Here is a 23067-nt window from a genome sequence, read left to right as displayed (position 1 = left end):
TTGTTTTTTCTTTGGCGTTTTAGCGTTACTATGTGAGGTAATTGTAGTCTGGAGATAGCCTGGAGTCGAGGGTGGGTCAAAGGCTGGCCAAGGTTCAAGACTTCCGTATTCAGAACTAAATATTATGCTAACACACACGCAAAGGCCCGCATATGTATTCAACGACTCGTTTGCAAGCTATATATACTGCCAATTTTACTCATTTTCTAGGCAAACTAATAGCATATAATAGGCAGCAATTAGTATTATTTAGCAACACAAAACGCGCTGAAACATACAAGTTTTGTAATCGTAGTAGTTTAAACGCGCTTCAATACATTTCATTGTGTTTTCGCGGCAGTATAATATTAACATTTTAAGACCACAAAACAGATAAATTATGCTCTGCCACGAGACAGATTAATCTTAAACTTACCCGATGTACGCTCTTTGGGTCTTCTTTCCACGATAAATACATTTCCTCCACATAATTGCTACTGCTGCCGTTCAAAAACGGCTCCTGAGCGACCAAAGCCGCCGTTTGCTGCCATCTTTGAAACGAAAGCTTGCCGGAACCCAACAAATGCTGCTTTAACAATCGTGCACACGTCCTTGCTGCATACATTCTCAACGCTTCCAAAATTTCAACCTCAAGTCCTAGTCCTTGTCAAGAAGTGTTCAAAAGTCATATAAGTCCTGTGTTGTCGAAATTGTGATTGAATTAGCGAGAACATTAAACTGCCGAGAGAGACTTTCGCCAGTTTAGGTTCCAGCGTGGCTGTACACGTAGTTTGAGATTCGTCTTTTAAGAGAGCAGATCGGCTCTAAATACACCAACGAAGCTTAAACTCTATAAGTTGTCCTCTGTAACTGCTTATTTCCTCCCAGAAATAGCCGCTTCTTTTCAATAAAACTGATGAAATATCCTGAACTTGGCACTGTTCGCGCGTCCACGGATTTGATTCCCTGTTCGTTGCAGTGACGTCATACTGCTAAGTAATCGATTACGCGACGTACGAAAGTCGGACTTTCATTGTCTGTCACGTTATTATTGTCGTTTTGTTTTTTAATCGGATTCCATTGAGAGACAAAGTCCTTCCTGCTGAAACTTTTCTGAAAATAAAGAAATTTATTGTTAAATTCCGTTACCAATGGCTATATTTCCTCTATACGTAAAAAAAAATTATTCGTGACTGTCTTCGTGACTGTTTCGTGACTCCGACGGCGAAATCAGACCCAAGCTCTTCGCGGGCTTTTCAAACAAAAATGGCGACCTCCGCAGAGTCTTGGCTTGTTTTCGTTGAATTTTAAACATTTGCAACTGGCAAAAATGAGTAAAAGGAAAGCACCTAGCCAAAACCCAAATAGCGATTTTTGCGACTTTCTCATCGGTGAGTTTTGATCGTTATTTATATTGAACACATATCGATATGTTTGCCATTTAAATTATTTGACTAATCATTGGATTCAAATTTGCATTTTAAGAGCTTGCAGAATACGAAAAGAATGTGTCCAGACAAATACACAAGCACAATGCATACAGGTGAGAAACACATGTTTTACTTAACGATGAAATTCATTATATTTTAAGCCCAAAATAACAAAGGCACATAAGCTTAAACATTAAACAGCCATATTGCCAGCTTCTTGAGTTAAATCGTTTAATTTTTAAGCTTACATATAAAATATTTTTAATTACTCCACAAAAATGTATCTAATATAAAGAAATGTATGTATATTCTAGAAATGCAACACGTAGCTGCATCTTGTAAAGTGAGGGGAGGGAGTTGTGGTTGTATTATTAAATAAATAAAATATGAAATGAAAACTTTGTTGTTTTTTTTTCAAGGGGATCTTGGGGGGACCCTGAACACTGCAACAAAATTTGACGAAACACTGTCACCAACCCTCCAAGTTAAAGATGATTTCCAGTCGGTACTGCGCAATCTCCGCCTGCAATGTTTGTGAGTCTCACAAACAGAAGAATGTTTACTAGCAAAAATAAAAATTCCGGGACAAAACTTACCTTTTTCTTCATTATTAACGCCAGATATCCTTGCAAAACAATAATAACGAGTAAAAGAAGCTCGACGGTATTTCAAACGGACGTTTTAGCTCATCGTGAATTCTTGAACGAAACGATCCGTAATGGCGAACTAAAAAACTTCATGTACGCTATCACCGAAGTGTAACGTTTCAACGAATTCAAAACAAAAATGAAAACAAACCCTGAGTCTGCGCAGTACGGACTGGAAATCATCTTTAAGACCATTTTAGTCGCCATGGCGACTAAAATTTTGGAGCTGGCGACTAAATTGGAACCAAAGTCGCCAGCCTGGTGACTAAAATTGAGAAGAAGGATTGAAAGCGTGAGCTTAATTTAGCGACTAAAATTTTTCACTGGCGACCAAACCTGAGTAGTCGGTGACCAAATGGCACTAAGGAAAAAAATAAACTTGGAGGGTTGCCACTGCAACATATATTTTTTATATCCCATGATTTGAACGTTTATACAAGACAATCAATGTCATCACCTCAACCATACTAGTAATACGTGACTCGCAGGGCCTCGCGAAGCTCTGGGTTGGGGGAGGGGGGGGGGGGTGTTATAAGTAAGGAGTGGATTATTTGAACCGGTGATTTGTTATTGTTGCCTAGTAACGGGCATGGCCGCGACACCGACACCCTCGTTCCCAGGGTCTACTTCGCTTTAAAGATGGCGGCTCTTTCTGACTCGTAAAGAGGTATAAAGCGTTGGGAAGCGCAGGCTATTTTCAAAATTAGCGACAAATTATTGGATAGTCGCATTTTGGACATTAATTTGATGGCATTAAAAAAAAAAGAAGAACGAACAGCAGGAGGATTCGAAGCCTCCGCCCGCGCTCCTCTGATGGCGATGAAAGGTTTATAGCCTGAATAGGCGTTGAGGGAGTATTATGTGGAAATCAGTGTTATTTTAATCCGAAAAGAAAAATGATAAAAATGAAAGGCTCAGGATTCGAACCGACAAAAAAAAAAAGAAAAAAAAAAAGAAAAGAAAACCCTAGCCGGATTCGAACCCCCGACCTCAGTTCCGAAGATCTGATTTCAAGTTCGACGCCTTACCATTAGGCCACCAGCGCGCGGCGGCCGTGTGACGTCATTTCCGCCACACACCAAGCTCACAAATATAGAAATATATATGACCGTAAACTCCACACGAGATTTCATCCCGCCTGATCCCTTTGAGGGACAAAATTATACACCCCGCTACGCTCGGCCTTCGGCCTCGCTTCGCGAGGAATTAATGATTAACTAGACAATATTTGACTTTTAATAAAGAAGGACAGATCAACGAAGATCTTAGAGCTTAATTTAGTTCTGACAAATGTCAGACAAAAAATCCCAACACCGCAAACAAGTTCGTTTCACTGAACACCGTAGGTTTAAAAACACGAACATCACACACTGTAGGGTTTGAGATCACCACAACATAGACTTTCTCAAAGTCCTTCGACGTGCAGTTTAGGTATGTCACTTACGAAGGACTTTTCCAACTTGCAGTGCGCCAATTTTACCGACCCCAAAACGGGTCGGTGAATAAATTATAACCGCAGCCAATCAGAGTCGAGATCTCAACGAAAGTGTCATTCAAATGTAAATCGATGCTTCTCGACGCATCATTTCTTGTCACGTCGAGGTCACATCACGTGAACAGCGAAGGAAACGTTGAAAATTGCTCAACAAGTCACGGGAAACGATGAGCTATTAAGAATATCAAGAACAGGCCATAGAAGTGTAGCTCTGTGGAAAAAATGTTTTCGTTTCTGCACCCACAAGCTTAACGTTTGAATTATGGCACCGTTTGCACTCAACTACATGCTAGATGGAGGCGACACGACGATAGTCCTTGTTGTTGTCCCTTTAGTATCGCTCATGAAAGACCAAGTTTACTCTTTGCAAAACCGTGGAATAGGCCATTTCCGATATATTAAAATTCTAACTTGGTTCCGAGGCTTGGGGGAATAAAACAAAAAATATCATGACGAGGTTCCGGAATGAATAAATCATTTCTTTTGTTTTATTCCCCCAAGCCTCGGAGCCAAGTTAGAATATTAATATATCGGAATTGGCCTATTGGGGCCTCATATGTTGGAGCTCGAGACGACTGCAGCGACCAACAGTTAAAGGACATAATTGATTTGAAGTTCAAAATTATTTTTGGAAGTCCAGAAGCACTTCTCAACATTGACCATCACACATTTTGCCGATTAAAAAAGTTTGCAATCTAAGTTTAGGAAGCGATTTTTGTGTATTCAAGTAATGTTCAGCTATTGCTTCATGACCAGCCTTCAACGAATCCCTCGTAACGTTTAATACTTTCTTCTGCTTTCGTCTCGTTTTTGTCGGCACAGTTTTTACAAATAATATTTGTAGTCAGTTCAGGTTCTGAGATTTGCCGTCTGGGGAGGATTTCCAGGGCCGATTAATCTTCGTCTGTAATCGTTTTTTACGACTTCCTTAGCGCAAAGAATACAAATTTGCTCTTTCGAGCAAAGAGAAACCGAAATTCGCGTGATTGATTTGGTCGAAGTTGACCCTGTGCTACTTTCCGCCATCACAAACAAGAATTCTTGAAACTTGACTCCTGCTAGAAAAGTCACGCGCTCGCAGAAACTTGATTCAAAATCCTTCAGGCGGGACAAGTCACCCTCTCGCGACTTCGTCACTTGCGGTCATCGCTTCGCGATGCTTTTCAGCTCGCTTCCCTCGCCAATAGAGGGCGACTTGGTGCAAGTCTAACCACAACACCACAAGATGGGATTTTATTCACCGCAATATCACATAACAAAATTAATAACACGGCTAACCCCCCATGTCCCCCTCTTTTTCTGATTGGGAAGCAGCTTAAAGATAAATTTGATCAATTTAAATTAATTAAAGTAACCCCCATGCTACTCAACACTGGAAGCTTTGGTATATCACACTCACCTGCTTTCATGTTCATCCCCACGGTGACAGGAATGATGTAAGGAAGTGAAGGAAGGGTAGGAGAGAGAGATCTGGCCAAGAGGAAAAGGGCCGGGATGGGTTAGGATAGGATGCAGAGAGAAAGAGGAGAAAAGGGGAGGAGGTAAAGAGATAGAATGGTAGGAGTGAGGGGAAGGAGTGTGGAAGGGCCAGAAGGGAGGGAAGAATGTGATAGAGGAAGCCTGATTGTTCAGTACTAGGTCAATGATCAGTAGCAGAGAAAGGGGAGGGTCCCGGGGTCCCGGGCCCCACATTATTTTTAGGCCTAATAGAGGCCCGACCAGCCTCAAGAGTCCTCATGGGCCCGATGAGGATAAGTAATAGAGGCCGGTAGGACTATCATAAATTATTTTTCATAGCGTGCGGGTCACCCTCATATTGAAGGGGCTGGATGATCGGGCCCCTCACTTATCCAATGGTTTGGATCCAGTATTGATGATGTAGTTACAAAATTTACACTGATTTTTTTAATAATTATTATTATGTGTTCAGGAAAGCAGCTTCTGTTTTAGCAAAGCACCCCACTCGAATAAAAAGTGGAGAAGAGGCACGCAAGCTGGTAAGTTTTTGTTTCGTATTTATGTACATATTAATTAAATATTTTATTCAGCTACAAAGTTGATTAAAGTAGAAAAAATTCACCCGTGATAAGCGCGTGCTCCAAACCATGGCTGCTTTTACTTTACAGCTTGACCTCGCCGGAGAGGTAAATCTGTCACTTTCGTGGTATATAACTTGTTTCTGCTGTTTTTATTTGAGGAGTAACTTTCTTTCTGCAGAATAAATGTATACCAATTCCCAGTGCAGAAAAAGAAATAATCTTCGTAAACGCGAATTAAGCAAGCCATCATGATTTTAATCATGGTGTTATTATAGGGATTTCTTGGGTATAAACAAGGTGCTGTTGCTCCTAAACGAGAATGGGCACCCCCCATTTTTATTTTCAAAATTGAAGTTCCTATTATAGCATAAACAATTTATAAGCATTAAAAACCTCATCAATAATTCATAAAGAAAATACAAAAGAAATTAACGTTTAACCAGTGTCTTTATATCTGATAAAGACACGGCTAAACTTTAAGCCGTTCAATAAATTCGCAGTTCGTGTTTTACCAAGTCTAAAACACGAGGCACAAACTTGATAAAACACTGCTGCTCATTTATAAAGCATTACAAAATAGTCAGAAATTTCAGTGCAGGTTCTATTTCAGTGTAATGACCTTTCTCTGTCAAAACCATTCACTTTTTTATGTTCAGTTTCTTGTGACTTCCTTGGTGTTTTCTCACCTTAAGAAAAATAACTTTTTTTTAGTTTTTTTTTTTTTAAATTTGCAAGTACTTTTGTACATCTGCAAAATAACTTAAATATTGTAAATATTTTAATGACAAAATAGACATCTAAAGTGGGGAAAACTTTAAGAGATTTTTGACTTGAATACATAGAGCAGTATGTTAATTTAATGGACGTTTTTGCACTAATTTATTTTTTTTGTTCTTTTCTTGACCATACAAGCCTGGCATTGGAGATAAAATCGGCAAAAAGATTGACGAGTTTATCAAAACAGGAAAGTTGGAAAAGCTTGAAAAGGTATTATAAAGACTCACTGTGAAGAGTAGACTCTTCACAGTCTCTCTTTTTTTCATTGCAAAAAAGAGGGGGGGGGGGAATCGGCGAGCGAAGCGAGCATCATTGCGCGTGAAGCGCGGAGGAGGGGGAAAGGAGGGAGCGAGCGAAAGAAATTTTTTGCTCAACACCCATCACCCCCTCCGCCTCCCGTTTTGCAATGGCGTCCAGTTCTCTCGCCGTTCTTTCCCAGCGTTCAATGATCGAAAAAATTTGAAATATAGAGGGCTGTGAAAAGTCTAAGTAAAGAGAAGTGCATGGTGTCCCGTTTTCATTTCTTTCTCGTTTTCCAAGGGAAATAAAAATTGGTTCGATAAATCGGCTGTAATATTTCAGTGTTCCACTTGATTCAACAAATCCAAGGAAAACGACTTTATGTTTGAGTTCTCAGGAGCTTTGAGAAATCGGAACTCCACTGTAATTAATATGTTTTCAGTTTTATTCTTTACAAAGTTCAAAGTGACACTACGTCAGCGTCTGTCGTTATTAGGAATAACTTACTTCATATCATAAGTTTGCCAAAAAATTTTCTCTAAGACGATCCAATTTGATCAAAGTTTCGAGCAAATCAAATACTGATCGTCCACACAAAACTTGACGTCCCCACAATACTTGACGTCCCGACAAAACTTGACGTCCCCACAACACTTGACGTCCCCACAACACTTGACGTCCCCACAACACTTGACGTCCCCACAATGCTTGACGTCCCCACAATGCTTGACGTCCCCACAATGCTTGACGTCCCCACAACACTTGACGTCCCCACAACACTTGACGTGCCCACAACACTTGACGTCCCCACAATGCTTGACGTCCCCACAATGCTTGACGTCCCAACAAAACTTGACGTCCCCACAAAACTTGACGTGCCCACAACACTTGACGTCCCCACAACACTTGACCTCCCCACAAAACTGAACGTCCCCACAATGCTTGACGTCCCCACAAAACTGAACGTCCCCACAAAACTTGACGTGCCCACAAAACTTCACGTGCCCACAACACTTGACGTCCCCACAACACTTGACGTCCCCACAAAACTTGACGTCCCCACAATGCTTGACGTCCCCACAACACTTGACGTCCCCACAACACTTGACGTCCCCACAATGCTTGACGTCCCCACAACACTTGACGTCCCCACAAAACTTGACGTCCCCACAATGCTTGACGTCCCCACAACACTTGACGTCCCCACAATGCTTGACGTCCCCACAACACTTGACGTGCCCACAACACTTGACGTCCCCACAACACTTGACGTCCCCACAACACTTGACGTCCCCACAATGCTTGACGTCCCCACAACACTTGACGTCCCCACAACACTTGACGTCCCCACAACACTTGACGTCCCCACAATGCTTGACGTCCCCACAACACTTGACGTCCCCACAACACATGACGTCCCCACAACACTTGACGTCCCCACAACACTTGACGTCCCCACAATGCTTGACGTGCCCACAACACTTGACGTCCCCACAACACTTGACATCCCCACAATGCTTGACGTCCCCACAATGCTTGACGTCCCCACAACACTTGACGTCCCCACAATGCTTGACGTCCCCACAACGCTTGACGTCCCCACAATGCTTGACGTCCCCACAACACTTGACGTCCCCACAATGCTTGACGTCCCCACAATGCTTGACGTCCCCACAACACTTGACGTCCCCACAATGCTTGAGTCCCCACAACACTTGACGTCCCCACAACACTTGACGTCCCCACAATGCTTGACGTCCCCACAATGCTTGACGTCTCCACAATGCTTGACGTCCCCACAATGCTCGACGTCCCCACAATGCTTGACGTCCCCACAACACTTGACGTCCCCACAACACTTGACGTCCCCACAATGCTTGACGTCCCCACAACACTTGACGTCCCCACAACACTTGACGTCCCCACAACACTTGACGTCCCCACAATGCTTGACGTCCCCACAACACTTGACTTCCCCACAACACATGACGTCCCCACAACACTTGACGTCCCCACAACACTTGACGTCCCCACAATGCTTGACGTGCCCACAACACTTGAGGTCCCCACAACACTTGACGTCCCCACAATGCTCGACGTCCCCACAATGCTTGACGTCCCCACAACACTTGACGTCCCCACAACACTTGACGTCCCCACAATGCTTGACGTCCCCACAATGCTTGACGTCCCCACAACACTTGACGTCCCCACAATGCTTGACGTCCCCACAACACTTGACGTCCCCACAATGCTTGACGTCCCCACAACACTTGACGTCCCCACAATGCTTGACGTCCCCACAACACTTGACGACCCCACAATGCTTGACGTCCCCACAACACTTGACGACCCTACAATGCTTGACGTCCCCACAATGCTTGACGTCCCCACAATGCTCGACGTCCCCACAATGCTTGACGTCCCCACAACACTTGACGTCCCCACAATGCTTGACGTCCCCACAACACTTGGCGTCCCCACAATGCTTGACGTCCCCACAATGCTTGACGTCCCCACAACACTTGACGTCCCCACAATGCTTGACGTCCCCACAACACTTGACGTCCCCACAATGCTTGACGTCCCCACAACACTTGACGTCCCCACAATGCTTGACGTCCCCACAACACTTGACGACCCTACAATGCTTGACGTCCCCACAATGCTTGACGTCCCCACAATGCTCGACGTCCCCACAATGCTTGACGTCCCCACAATGCTTGACGTCCCCACAATGCTCGACGTCCCCACAATGCTTGACGTCCCCACAAAACTTGACGTCCCCTCAAATTAAACTGTACTTCCACACAAAACTTGATCTCCACAAAACTTGACGTCCACAGGAAACTGTACGTCCCCATAAAAGTTGATGTCCACAGAAAACTGAACATCCCCATAAAACTTGAATTCCATGGAAAACTTGATGTCCCCCCAAAAACTGAACGTCCCCACAAAACTGTACGTCCTCACAAAACTGTACGTCCACATAAAACTGAATGTCCCCTCAAAACTGTACGTCCACACAAAACTGTACGTCCCCACAAAACTGAACGTCCACACAAAACTTTACGTCCCAACAAAACTTGACGTCCCTATAATACTTGACGTGCCCACAAAACTTGACGTGCCCACAAAACTTGACGTGCCCACAAAACTTGACGTCCCCACAAAACTTGACGTCCCCACAAAACTGAATGTCCCCACAAAACTTGACGTCCCCACAAAACTGAACGTCCCCACAAAACTTGACGTCCCCTCAAAACTGAATGTCCCCACAAAACTGAACGTCCCCACAAAACTTGACGTCCCCACAGAACTGAACGTCCCCACAAAACTTGACGTCCCCACAAAACTGAATGTCCCCACAAAACTGTACGTCCCCACAAAACTGGACGTCCCCACAAAACTGGACGTCCCCACTAAACTGTACGTCACCACAAAACTGTACGTCCCCACAGGAACGGCCCCACAAAACTGGACGTCCCCACAAAACTTGACGTCCCCACAAAACTGTACGTCTCCACAAAACTAAACGACCCCACAAAACTGTACGTCCTCACAAAACTGAACGTCCTCACAAAACTGAACGTCCACACAAAACTGAATGTCCCCTCAAAACTGTACGTCCACACAAAACTGAACGTCCACACAAAACTGAACGTCCACACAAAACTGAATGTCCCCACAAAACTGAACGTCCCCACAAAATTGAACGTCCACACAAAACTGAACGTCCACACAAAACTGAACGTCCCCACAAAATTGAACGTCCCCACAAAACTGGACGTCCCCACAAAACTGAACGTCCCCACAAAACTGAACGTCCCCACAAAACTGAACGTCCACACAAATCTGAACGTCCCCACAAATCTGAACGTCCCCACAAAACTGAACGTCCACACAAATCTGAACGTCCCCACAAAACTGAACGTCCACACAAATCTGAACGTCCACACAAAACTGAACGTCCACACAAAACTGAACGTCGCCACAAAACTGAACGTCCACACAAAACTGAACGTCCCCACAAAACTGAACGTCCACACAAAACTGAACGTCCCCACAAAACTGAACGTCCACACAAAACTGAACGTCCACACAAATCTGAACGTCCACACAAAACTGAACGTCCACTCAAAACTGAACGTCCACACAAAACCGAACGTCCCCACGAAACTCTACTTCCACTTAAATTTCGATGTCCACATAAAACTCGACGTGCACACAAAACTCTGCGTCAAAGACAATGCAAAACTCTACTTCCACAAAAAAAACTCTAAAATAAACTTGCGTAAGAAATCTCATTTTTTATGTTTAATGAGTGTCTTTGTATCTGATAAAGACACGGCTAAACTTTACGTCTAATTTTCTAGGCCAAAATATCCCCAAATATAAATATTAGTGCAAGAATGAGTTGATCTACATCAGAAGATTTTTAAGCCGTTCAATAAATTCGCAGTTTGTAACTTGATAAAACACTGCTGATCATTTATAAAACATTACTTAAAATTAAAAAAAAAATAACTGATTCATTTCAGATCAGACGAGATGACACAACTAAAGCTATACAAGAGCTAACTCGAGTTTCTGGTGTAGGGTATGTACTATTAGGTTAAAATTTAGCACACTTTCCTGTGATTTTCATACCTACCCTATCTTTTTGATGTGGGAGGAGCGGCGAAATATCATTCTAGGATTACATGTCTTATCTTAATATAATGTCTCTTGATCTAATTCCTTATTTTCTCGGTATGCTTCTTGGTAATATTGTATAATATAATTCATTGTCAGTAAAAATTCATGATTTAATTTTTTTTATAGGCCGGCTGCAGCCAGAAAGTTTGTAGAAGATGGAGTGACGACATTGGAAGGTGTGGTTCTGTTATTGGGCCGGGTAGCATCCCGCAGGGTCTCACATGAATGACTCGCTTTTCTTCGAGAGAACAATAGAGCAGTTTTCAATTGAGTGTCGTTAAACCAAAACCAAAGTAATCAGTCTGGCCAATCACAAACGACACAGACAATCCAGTGAACCAATCAAAACTCGAAGCAAATACATGTAGCTGGTACGAAGCGCGGGAAAACGTGCGCGAGCGAGTCACGATTGGTTTTGGTTTTAGTTCTGATTGACTGAGAAAATGACGCGAGATTTTTAAGCCAATCACTAAGCGTAGAAATGCAAAACCAAAGCAAACGCAATTAACTTTCGACACTCAAATAAAAACCGCTCTAAAACAAACAACAGGAACAATGCCGTAGCCTAAAAACAACGACAGTTGCTACACTAGAGGACCAGTTAATGTCGAATTACAGGCTTCCGAGAGCTGCTACACTAGTACTATCTTGTTTGCATTTATAAGAATTTCAAAAATAACTAGGTTTTGAATCTTAGTTAGAATTCCCAATCTTAAACAGACTTTTCTACTGCATATAACTGACTTCTGTTTTATTTTACTGGCAGGTTTGAAGAAGGTCCAAGGCCGGCTTAATCACCATCAAAAAATCGGACTAAAGTGTGTTGGACATAAACATAATTATTTGAATACTAGTATATTAGTCTTGACTGTTCAGTAATTATTACTTATTTATTATTGTTAGAAACTGAATAAAGTGAAGTAGAATTCAGAAAGTATTGTTTGCTTTGTTTTCTAGATATCTTGACGAATTTGAGAAGCGCATACCAAGGGATGAAATGCTGAAACTTCAGGTCGGTTTTACTTCCCGCAGTGTCTCCCCCCCCCTACCCCCCCCCCCCCCCTTTTCCCCTCCCAAACAAAAAAAAAAAAAAAGATATTTTTGAAAAAATATGTTGAGCCCAAGGCTTTTTGGGCATTTGCAATAATGTTGCTTGCTGGTAATTTCTGTTTTTAGGAAATAATCATGAAGAAGATAGCAAAGTTTGACAAGGAAATCGTCGCAACAGTTTGTGGGAGTTTTAGACGAGGTAACTTGTAACTAATCAACAGTACAAAGGTGTTGAAACGTTTAAGTCTGTGGATGAAACCTTAGTGTTTGTACATTCATTTGCAAGTTGTTGCCCAACTTGAGCAGTACTTTCATGTGGTACTGTTCATTATGCTGTACAAGGTGGTTCTTACTTTTGAGTCTGTGGATGAAACCCTTGTGTATGACCATTCATATGAAAGCTATTGAGCAGTACTTGCATGTGGTACTGTTTATTATGCTGTACAAGGTGGTTCTTACTTTTGCGTCTGTGGATGAAACTCTAGTGTGTGACCATTCATATGAAAGCTATTGAGCAGTACTGTCATGTGGTACTGTTTATTATGCTGTACAAGGTGGTTCTAACGCACAAGTCTAAAGATGTAATTCTAGTATGCATGTTAACCTTTTCTCCCATCTATCCTTCATCATTGGAATAAGATGATATATTCATTATGTTAACCTGTTCGGCGGAGCAGGCGTTCGATCAGTTGGGGAGCGGCGCGAAGAACGGCGAGCAAAAAAAAGTCTGAGAGTTGCGTCGAAAAAACACCTCCTCGCCGTACTCTTGTTTACACTTGCCGTTCTCAATGCCAATCTCCAACTTACCGAGCCTCTGGAACAGGCTATCCCATAAAGATTATGATGGTTATTAAAACTTTTTCGTAATATATACAACTGAACATACACATTTATTGTGACTGACCGGCCAGCAATGGTAAGATTCCCCTTTGCAGCCGTTTTTTGGGATGTCACGCAATACACCAAAACATTGCGTGACATCCAAAAACGGCTATTCTGCTTGTTGTCAGGTGCTGCGTCCAGTGGTGATATCGATGTCTTATTGACACACCCTACATACCTGTCATCTGATAATGATTTTGACAAGGTAAGATCTGCAAACAAGAAGACTATAATTAAAAGTACAGATTGTGGTTGTTGAAGAGACTGCGAAGTAAGAGTAGTTTTGGCTTCTGTACATATGTTACGATCCTTAAGTAGGCAGAATCGCGTGTATGTTTTAATACGCATTTATCTAGCGGTTCTGTTCCTCGAGTATTGTAAATATATGCAAATAAAGCAGCCCATCAATATTAATAATACTGATAATCAGCTTGTGATACATTTGAAATTCTCTTGTCTAAAAACTTTCGTTCTCGTTAAAAAAAAACAGTCATGTATAACATCGCATGATCGCCCTTCCTGATACTTATTTGAATTCTGTGATTACTGCAGAAAGCTCTTCTACATGGTGTTGTAGACACTCTAACGAAAGGAGGATTTGTAACAGATTCCATCTCCCTTGGTGACACTAAATTCATGGTAAGGATTTATTTATGAGCTAAGGTGCATACTGGTTAGAACCACGCAAGCAAGGAACTTTGTTGGCATTTTTTGAACTAAGTTCCTTGTGTATAATTAATGAACTGAAGAGATTTCATTCGTATGTAATACATGTATAATATATTACATTATGTTACATGTGAAGTATTAAGTAACGTATATGTCACATAATTATATGTAACATGTGGTCACTTCTTTCATTCTATCGTTCGCTCCTTCGTTCGTTCGTTTTTATTTTTCAGTTGTTTGTTTGTTCGTGTGTTTGTTCGTTCGTTCATTCTTTTTATGTTCGTCCGTTCGTTCTTCGCTCGTTTTTTCGTTCGTTTGTTCGTTCGTTTTTTTTTTCGTTTTTTCGTTCGTTCGCTCGTTCGTTTGTTCGTTCGGTAGTTCGTTCGGTGGTTCGTTTGTTTGTTGGTTTGTTGGTTCGTTCGTTCGTTCGTTCGTTCGTACGTTCGTACGTTCGTACGTTCGTACGTTCGTTCGTGCGTGCGTGCGTGCGTGCTTGCGTGCGTGCGTGCGAGCGTGCGTTCGTTCGTTCGTTCGTCCGTCCGTCCGTTCGTTCGTTTTTTCGTTCGCTCGTTCGCTCGTTCGTTCGTTCGTTCGTTCATATGTTCGTTCGTTTTTAATTTTCGTTGCTTCGTTCCTTTTTTCCCGTTCAGGAGCTTGAACCGTGTGTGCGTTCTTGCATATTATTTAGTAATGCCCACTGATGGATTCACACACCCTCCTTTTCCATGCCAAAAACTGTCCGTTGACATCTGTTATAAGTTTTTAGTTTACAAGTAGTAAAATTAGTAATGTTGATATATCCATTTCCTTGAAAGGGAGTTTGCATTCTGCCAAAATCAGAGGAACATGTGCATAGAAGGATCGATATCAGGTATCTGTAGCTACTAATCCATGTATTAGACAATCAAACTTGCTCCATTCAAAACTAGGTTCTGAAATTTACTTTGTTACAATGTAAAATAAACACAAATTATTGTTAGAATGGCTTAAATGATATCCACAATAAGTATATACTAAAACAGTGGATAACGCTGTTGGCGCGCGCTGATTGGCTGCTCAAACATGAGATATCCTTTGCTATATACCTCTGAGCAACTCGCGTGCAAAAACTGTAATAACTGAGTTAAAAGTTTTCCTTTTTGGGTTATATTATCTCACTGTTTTATTATATACTAAAACAACTATTCACCTCAGTCATTGTCGGTGGCTAGTGGTGGATATTTACTTTGCCGCTTCGGTAAATAGTGGTTAAACATCAAGGACTTCGTAAGTGTTATCTGTCTCATCCTTTGGCTTTGGCTGATAAAGCTGTCCTCACACTTGATTATTCTGGAAATTAAAAACGTTATCCAATTGTTGTTAATTTATCTGCCTTGCATCCGTTCTTTACATACATTAATTACTTTTGTTTTATTAAAGTCAGGGAAAGATTTAATACATAAAAAACGGGCGTGTTTAAAACACGAAATGGCGAAATAGCGAAATGGCGAAATGACGAAATGACGAAATGGCGAAATGATATAAAAGATAAGAGCCAAATTAAGTTAAATGATATTACCGTTCCAGTGAAATCCACATCTGTTGCCTGTGTCCAACGTAAGGACGAGGAAATATATATAAGAAAATAATAAGGGGCATAAAAATAATTTACAGTTGTTCTAAAGTGAGAAAAGCAAAGTCGCCGTTTATATGCGAACAAAAATGATAAATTTCACAAGTGCACCTAACCCCCGAAACAATACTTTCAAAATTGATTGTACATGAGTTAGAGAGTTGAATGGTTAAATATTTCTTCATCTCAATGTTGCGTTTTTAAGTTATGAAGGTTTATTTTTCCAATATGTTAATGAGTATGACGTCTACCCAGTCTTCATTCAATATACAGATTTTGACTGGTTCACACAAGCAGTATTTAAACAGCATTATCATAATACTCGCAATTTCCACAATTTTTATTGTAAATTTGGTGTCTGGTAATGGCGAGTAAATAATGATATAAGCAAAACAAGTATGCTTAAAAGCCTTCATAACTTAAAAACGCAACATTGAGATGAAGAAATATTTAACCATTCAACTCTCTAACTCATGTACAATCAATTTTGAAAGTATTGTTTCGGGGGTTAGGTGCACTTGAAGCACGTGAGGCGGCGGCACGTAAACGCTGCTGTCTCGCCTTGTTGACGTCTTCGTTCCACGGCTGTAAAACAGAAAACGAAGTAATAACTTCGATGTAAAAGGATAAGGACGTGAAAGTCCAATTCGAAAAAAGGTTAGATATTACATGGAAAAGGAAGAACTGCTCAGACGAATCCTTCTGTCATGCTCCTCCTGACGTGAGACAAACAAATCGTTTTCTTTCGTTGCCAAAAAGTAAGCTTAATGGCCGCCTTTTTGATTAAAAATATCCTAGGCAAGGAGCTATTTGTTAACAAGGAGAGACTGGATTTATAATGTCCGTGACGGAGAATTAGTGATTGGAACGATTGGTTGTAGTTCGTTCCAGTATTAAAAACGTTAAAATTTGTGAGTATTACTTATTAAGCTTATGCTAAGCCCTCGTCGGGATTTATTTTCTTGTCGTTACAGTTTACACAGAATAATTCATGTAACAGATGCAGATTTCAGTGGAACGGTAATATCATTAAACTTAATTTGGCTCTTATCTTTCATGATCATTTCGCCATTTCGTCATTTCGCCATTTCGCTATTTCGCCATTTCGTGTTTTAAACACGCCCATAAAAAAACCGCCGCAGTTATATACGCAACTAAAACAGTCGGGAAAAGAAATCCTAAAATAAGCCAGTTTTGAACGGGATTCGAACCCATGACCTTTGCGATTCTAGTGAAGCGCTCTAACCAACTGAGCTATCAGGCCAACTGGGAGCTGCTCACTTCGTGAGTTCGTAACCCGTGGAAGATGAAGCTCTGAAAGAGGAATTCAAAGTAAACGGCTTAGATTAGAAAATCTTAAAAGGGCTTTGTCACGGATTTAACCAGATTTTTGAACAGCCCAAATATATATATTTGTGTCGTAGGAAATCTGGAAACCTAAAAATGATAGTCCATTTTTATTAACATTTGCTATATTAGAGCACTGAAACTGTTAACAAGCGTCGTTGGCTGCGGATGGCTAGGGTGCAAATGGATTACAAAAATCAATCGCTCGCTCGTCTTCAAAAATCAATGTTTATAGCCTTTGTTTGATTTCTGTCCGCAAATTACTGCAAGGGTATATCTTCCTTTAGATGTTTAAAGATAATGTTGTTCATGGGGTCACGTTGCCTACCACTAATTTCAGAACAGTTTAGACCACAAATCTGCAAAATCCCCGTGACGTAATTGCTTGTATTGCTTATAACGAAGGAAACTCGCTCAGATGTCTTCCACGAGATATGAATTGCATGAGTCTCTTTGCATTCTACAGGTTAATTCCTCACGATCAGTACTTCTGTGGGATTCTTTACTTTACTGGTAGTGACGAGTTTAACAGAAGGATGCGACAACATGCTCTGGAGAAGGGCTTCACTATTAATGAATACTCCATCAGGTTAGTTTATTGCCATATTGAGTATTTACTATTTATATGCTTTTTATGTGCTCAAGATAGCAAGAAAAGGAAATCAAAAGGAACTATTCCCAATTAATCGAGAAAAAAAGAATCAGCACTTTCCTTTTGAGTTATTGCAACAAAGCATTTAACTTTTTCGTCTAATGTATTCCTTGTTTTTGTTGTAAAAACCATTGCTGACTGTACATTGTACATGTGTTTTAGTATGAGTGTTGTTAATTGTCTTTTCAAACTTTTTTCATCTTAATTTAAGGCCCATTAATACGGGCGAAATTTTTCTTTCAACTTGTCTTGCAACATTGTTGCATTGCAAGTTGTTTCGTGTTTTTACGCGTATTATTACCCGTGTTGCAAGATGTGGCAACATGTTGCGCAAAGTAGACATCAGTTTAACTTTGTGCAACATGTTGCCGTTACGCGCAACAACACATTACAACTTGCAATGCAACATTGTTGCATTACAAGTTGAAATAAAATGTTGCCCGTTTTACTGGGCCTTTAAGCTACTTTTCTTGTTTTTAATTAAATACCTTTCCTCTATTTCCTGTTTGAGCACTCGTTATCCAATTTGAATCAGTTGAGATTTAAAGCCCGTGAGTCCTGAATTGCTTGTCACGCCCTCAGTTTTGCTTCCACTACACATCCGGACACACATCAGTTATAAATTGGGTGCTTTGGCCAGCCGAGCCACCGTCCCGTTTATTCAATCTCAACGGATAATACAAGAACTTAATGCACCAGAGCCGGACACGAAAACCCCTAAAAACCAGCATTGGAGCAAATGGGGAACGTGTGCCCCCGACCAAGGCAGTGGCGCAACCCTTGGGGTTTTAGGGTATACTTATCAAACATACTGTAAACAATACTTTACGAAATATATGATCTTACAGTGATACAATTATAATAGGAGAACTAAATACTTAAACAAAACGAAGCGCAAGCCTGCATCCACGGATGACAAAGGAAATAAAAATAAAACCAAACATTGACCAAAACGTGGCAAGGGCTGACCGTAGAATGTCTCACCTTCCTAACGGTCACCTATTACAAACTCAAATCCCTCTATACATTGTACACCGCAAACCCGCGCCCAACCCTCTGGTCCGTGCCGGCAAAACAGTAATTTATGCTTATCTACGACTATCACAAATTACATTTTCTGTTATGAGAGAGTCTTCTCCTTCAATCTGTAGTTGCCTAGTTCACCTACGTAGCTTGCTGTTGTTTGGTGTTGCGCGATATCAAAATGATGGCGACAAGCCGCTAAAACTACGCAGGCTATCAAACACTTATTTTGTTATTGTTGTTATTATTTTCAGGCCCGTGGGGAGTACTGGTAAGATGTATTCTCTTTTTTTCCTCATTAGTTTGTTTCAAGTGAAGACAAAACAATAATCAAATAAACCGATCATGTTACGTCATCATCATCATCATCATCATCATCATCATCATCATCATCATCATTATCATCATCATCGTTGTTGTTGTTGCCATCATAATCAATCATTTTCACTCCCTAGGGAGCACAGTTTCTCCTTCGACACTTTTTATCTAACTCACACAGTTTTTTTGCCATGCCTTTGGCATGCACCGTACTAAAGATTTATCGACCCTTTCGGTTGTCCTGTTGATTTGTCCCCTGCACTTTTTCCTGGTTCTTTGAAGACATTCCCTTCGAATCAGATCATTTTATTATTATTTTAAGACAAGCAAGCACACAAGGTTAAGCGGTATAGTTGTTTAAAGTTACTTCCTACGCCTGAAGCGACGTTTACACATGGAACGCAAACGCAAGGAACGCTTAAAAGGGACGCAAGATACAGCCGGAAGATTCGCAGGCAGTTGGAGTCTTTTTCCAAGATGGCGGAAAGTCGCGCTTTGCATGCTTGCGTTTGCGCTTACATTTACGTTAGCAATGTTTATACGTGAAGCGTGTCGAAATACAAGCCAGGGCTGTTCTCTAAGGGTGCCCGGGTGCCTCAGGCGACTAACTTTTGTCTTTGGGAGACCAGATAATCTTATTTCTTTCATATAAGCTTTATGCTGGGCACCCACGATCTCATAGTTTGGAACCTTTGGGCTCCTTGTAATTTTTCTTAGAGCACAGCCTTGACAAGCGCAATACAAGCTCAAGAAAATGAAGTTACTTCTTTCATTTGTGCTTGCGTTCGCATTTGCGTTGCGCTAATTCACACGTGTTTTTCATTCACTTGCGCTTGCATTTGCGTTTGTGTGTGCATCGCTTGTGTGAACCAGGCTTAAAGGAGCTTTGTCGCGGATTTTAACAGATTTTTTAACGGCCAAAATATATATTTGTTTCGTGGGAAGCCTAAAAATAATTGTCCATTATTATTGACAATTGCTATATTAGAGCACTGAGGCTGTTTACAAGCGTATTTGGCTGCAGATGGCTAGGATGGAAGTGGATTACAACGTCTTAACTTTTCAAGTTGTTTTGTTGTTTCTTAAAAAGCGACATTTATAGCCAAAGTTTGATTTCTATCTGAAAATTAAGGTTACCTTATTGTTACTTATTTTCGCGGGCACTTAATTTCGCGAAAATGGAACGGCCATATTTCGCGGGACTTAAATTTCGCGATTTGGCCAAAAAAATACGACTACAGGAACTGAATTTCGCGAAAATTGTCAAAATACTGGTCTACAGTTTTAAAGTTTCAAAATTGGTCCAACTGATTTTAATTTTCCACTGCAACAGTTTCCAATGACACTAAACAAAACCATATCAACAAAACAAAACTTTAAAACAGTTTGATATGTTCCTTTGCAACAAAGTAGAGCTAGTTTGACGACTATACCAAGGTAGTAAACTGACGGCAACGTTGAATATTCATAACGAATTATATAGAAGGGTATTAAATTTCGCGTCGTTATTTTTCGCGAGAACCTTTTTTCGCGGGTCTTAAATTTCGCGATTTTTTGAAAATCGCGAAAATTAAGTCCCGCGAAAATAAGTAACAATAAGGTATATCTTCCTTTAGATGTTCAAAGGTAACGTTTTTCATGGGTTAAATTGTCTTATCGACTAATTTCCAGAACAGTTTAGACCAAAAATCACCGTGACGTTGCTCCTTTAATAAATGAGTTCTGCTGGTTTATAAATTTGCAACCAAAAAAATCAAAATGACATTTTTTTTATTTAGACTTTCTTTCTTTCCTTTCCAGGCGTGCCAGGAGAGCCCATACCCGTTACAAGTGAACAAGAGATATTTGAAATGATCGGCATGGACTACAAAGAACCAAATGAAAGGAATCTGTGATACGCATTTTTTCTAAAAAAAAAGCCACACTTCATTTTATTGTTTTACGTCTTTTACCTTTGTGTGGCTGTACTTAACTTGTCACTAATAACTGTACAGTACAAAAGGTTGAACACATTTCTTGACACTCCTTAAGTACACTGCTTAACTTGTGAGTTTGCACTGTACATTTTTGTTGTAAATTGGATGGATGGATAATCTTTATTTAAAACACGGTCAAATTCATCAGCTCACAATACAACAATCTAATTATAATATATATACAAGAAAGAGGGGAAATATAAAAATATATGTACAAAAATAAAAAGCTGCTTTCCACGAATGCCGTGCCCTAGAGTACTCGTTCGATTAGTTTTTTAAATTGCCCAAGGGACTCTGCTTGTCTTACGTTAATAGGAAGACTGTTCCACAAGATGGCGCCACTGTACGTAAAGCTGTTTTTGTAATAGTTAGTGCGCGGTAATGGAACATTGAGTTTGTTTTCAGAGTCCCTTAGGTTGTACGCGGTTTCTCGTTTTTCAAATTTAGATGATAGGTAGTCTGGAGCCAACCCGTGCAGAGACCTGTAAACCATCGTGGCTCTTTGAATTTGCTGCTGGCGAGCTAGATTTTTCCATCCTAGAATTTCAAATAAATCACCAGCGTGCGCGTCATAGTTTGAGAAGGTCAAAACACGGGCTGCTCTATTCTGTAGCTTTTGTAGCTTGTTTTGCAAAGTAATCCCACAGTTTCCCCAAACAGTACTGCAGTAGTCGAAATGCGGTTGTATTAAAGCTCTGTATATTAGGTGTAGGGTTGCTTGAGGGACCAGGTGCCTTACTCGTTTTAAGGCCCCAATCCCAGAAGCAATTTTCTTTGTTAGTTTCTCGATATGACTACTCCAATCAAGTCTGTCGTCGATGATCACTTCAAGTGATTTTGCAGACTTGACCTGGCTAACTTGAAAATCGTTTATTGCAACTTTCGGGGAACCTGTAAGATTACTAAGCCTCTGCCTAGATCCAATAAGTATAAACTCGGTTTTAGTCATATTTAGAGTAAGTTTGTTTGCTCTCAGCCAGTTGTGAACGTTTTCTAGATCTTGGTTTAGGCGTAACTGAATATTGTCTGTGTTGTCACTCGCGTATGTAAGATGGGTGTCATCTGCGTACATCCTTGGCTCACAATTTGAGAGACAATTCGGAAGATCGTTTATATATAATAGAAATAGTAGTGGCCCTAAAATCGTTCCCTGGGGGACACCACAACATAATGAACAACTACTGGAGAGCGAACCATTGATAGAGCACATTTGTGTGCGGTTTTCTAAATATGACCTAAACCATTGGTGTGAATTACCATATATACCGTAATGACTTAATTTAGACAAAAGGATCTCATGGTCAACTGTGTCGAAGGCCTTTTTTAGATCTAGGAAAACAACAGCATTGATTTTGCCGTGATCGATATTATATGCCCAAGTGTCTGTGGCCTCGAGGAGAGCCGTTACAGTTGAGTGAATGGCACGAAAACCCGATTGGTGTTTACAAATGATATCGTGTTCTTCTAAATAAGCATATAGTTGGTCATAAATAATTCTTTCAAACACCTTGGCCACAATGGAGATCACAGAAATTGGGCGATAGTTGTTAAGGTCGTTTCGATCGCCTTGTTTAAAGAGTGGGGTAACCCTCGCGCATTTCCAATCGTCGGGAAATATACCTAGACTTATTGATTGGTTAAAGATATCACGAATAGGAATGCAGATGAGATCTGCGCAGTCTCGGATGAGCCTAGCAGGTATCTTGTCAAGGCCAGTTGCCTTTGACTTGTTTAGTTTATTCAAAAGTGAAAGGACCTTATTTGTACTGGTCGGACGGAGCTGGAACCGTTTGTCTGTGCTAGTTAGATAAAGTTGTAAAGAGACAGTTGTTGTAAAGATTACTTGTTTAACAAGAAGTTCTACGATATAAGAGCATTGACACCCCATACATTAATTTTTAAGATGGTTTCCGCACAATTTTCGAGCAATACAGGCAAAAATAAAGTTACCAAAAAGACCTCTTAGCATGGCAACAGTTTTAGTACAGCTAACAAAAACCTGCCAAAAATTTAGCACTCAAGCTGACCCCGCGAGAGAAAAATGGATTTAAAGTTGTCCTTATTTCAATAAAACGGACGTTTTGCGCCAGTTCAAAACAAAATGGCGCGCGTTTTATACATTTTTTCGAGGTTTGACTTTAATTTTCTCGAGAATGCTTTAGAATTTGATTGCGGGGTCACTAAGACAAATGAATTTCGATGAGATCTTTTAAATAATATACAAAACGTTGCC

General features: G+C 40.7%; 2 protein-coding genes across 2 annotated transcripts in view; one reads left to right on the top strand and one right to left on the bottom strand.

The window, feature by feature from the left end:
- LOC144665205 (2-oxoglutarate dehydrogenase complex component E1-like) overlaps positions 1-930 on the bottom strand; it is a 40914-nt gene extending 39984 nt beyond the window's left edge. Inside the window, exon 1 of the mRNA XM_078526391.1 lies at positions 416-930. Within this exon, the coding sequence (XP_078382517.1) occupies positions 416-604 (189 nt within the window). The 5' untranslated portion in view covers positions 605-930. The remainder of the gene's footprint in view (positions 1-415) is intronic.
- A 180-nt stretch (positions 931-1110) lies between these two features.
- Positions 1111-20942, top strand: LOC144665309 (DNA polymerase beta-like). The gene is made up of 15 exons (XM_078526538.1): positions 1111-1370; positions 1465-1522; positions 5482-5548; positions 6503-6577; positions 11149-11207; positions 11432-11481; positions 12072-12123; positions 12263-12317; positions 12482-12554; positions 13366-13442; positions 13790-13876; positions 14722-14777; positions 17332-17454; positions 18795-18811; positions 20659-20942. Exons 1-15 carry the CDS (start codon positions 1310-1312, stop codon positions 20751-20753), a joined length of 1005 nt encoding a protein of 334 aa, XP_078382664.1. The 5' UTR covers positions 1111-1309; the 3' UTR covers positions 20754-20942.
- Positions 20943-23067: the final 2125 nt, after the last annotated feature.

This window comes from Oculina patagonica, chromosome 9 (genome assembly GCF_052425735.1).
Source record: "Oculina patagonica isolate OP01 chromosome 9, crgOcupat, whole genome shotgun sequence".
Classification (NCBI taxonomy): Eukaryota; Metazoa; Cnidaria; class Anthozoa; order Scleractinia; family Oculinidae; genus Oculina; species Oculina patagonica.
The sequence above is the reverse complement of the archived record's forward strand: the minus strand, read 5'-3'. Positions and strand labels throughout refer to the sequence as shown.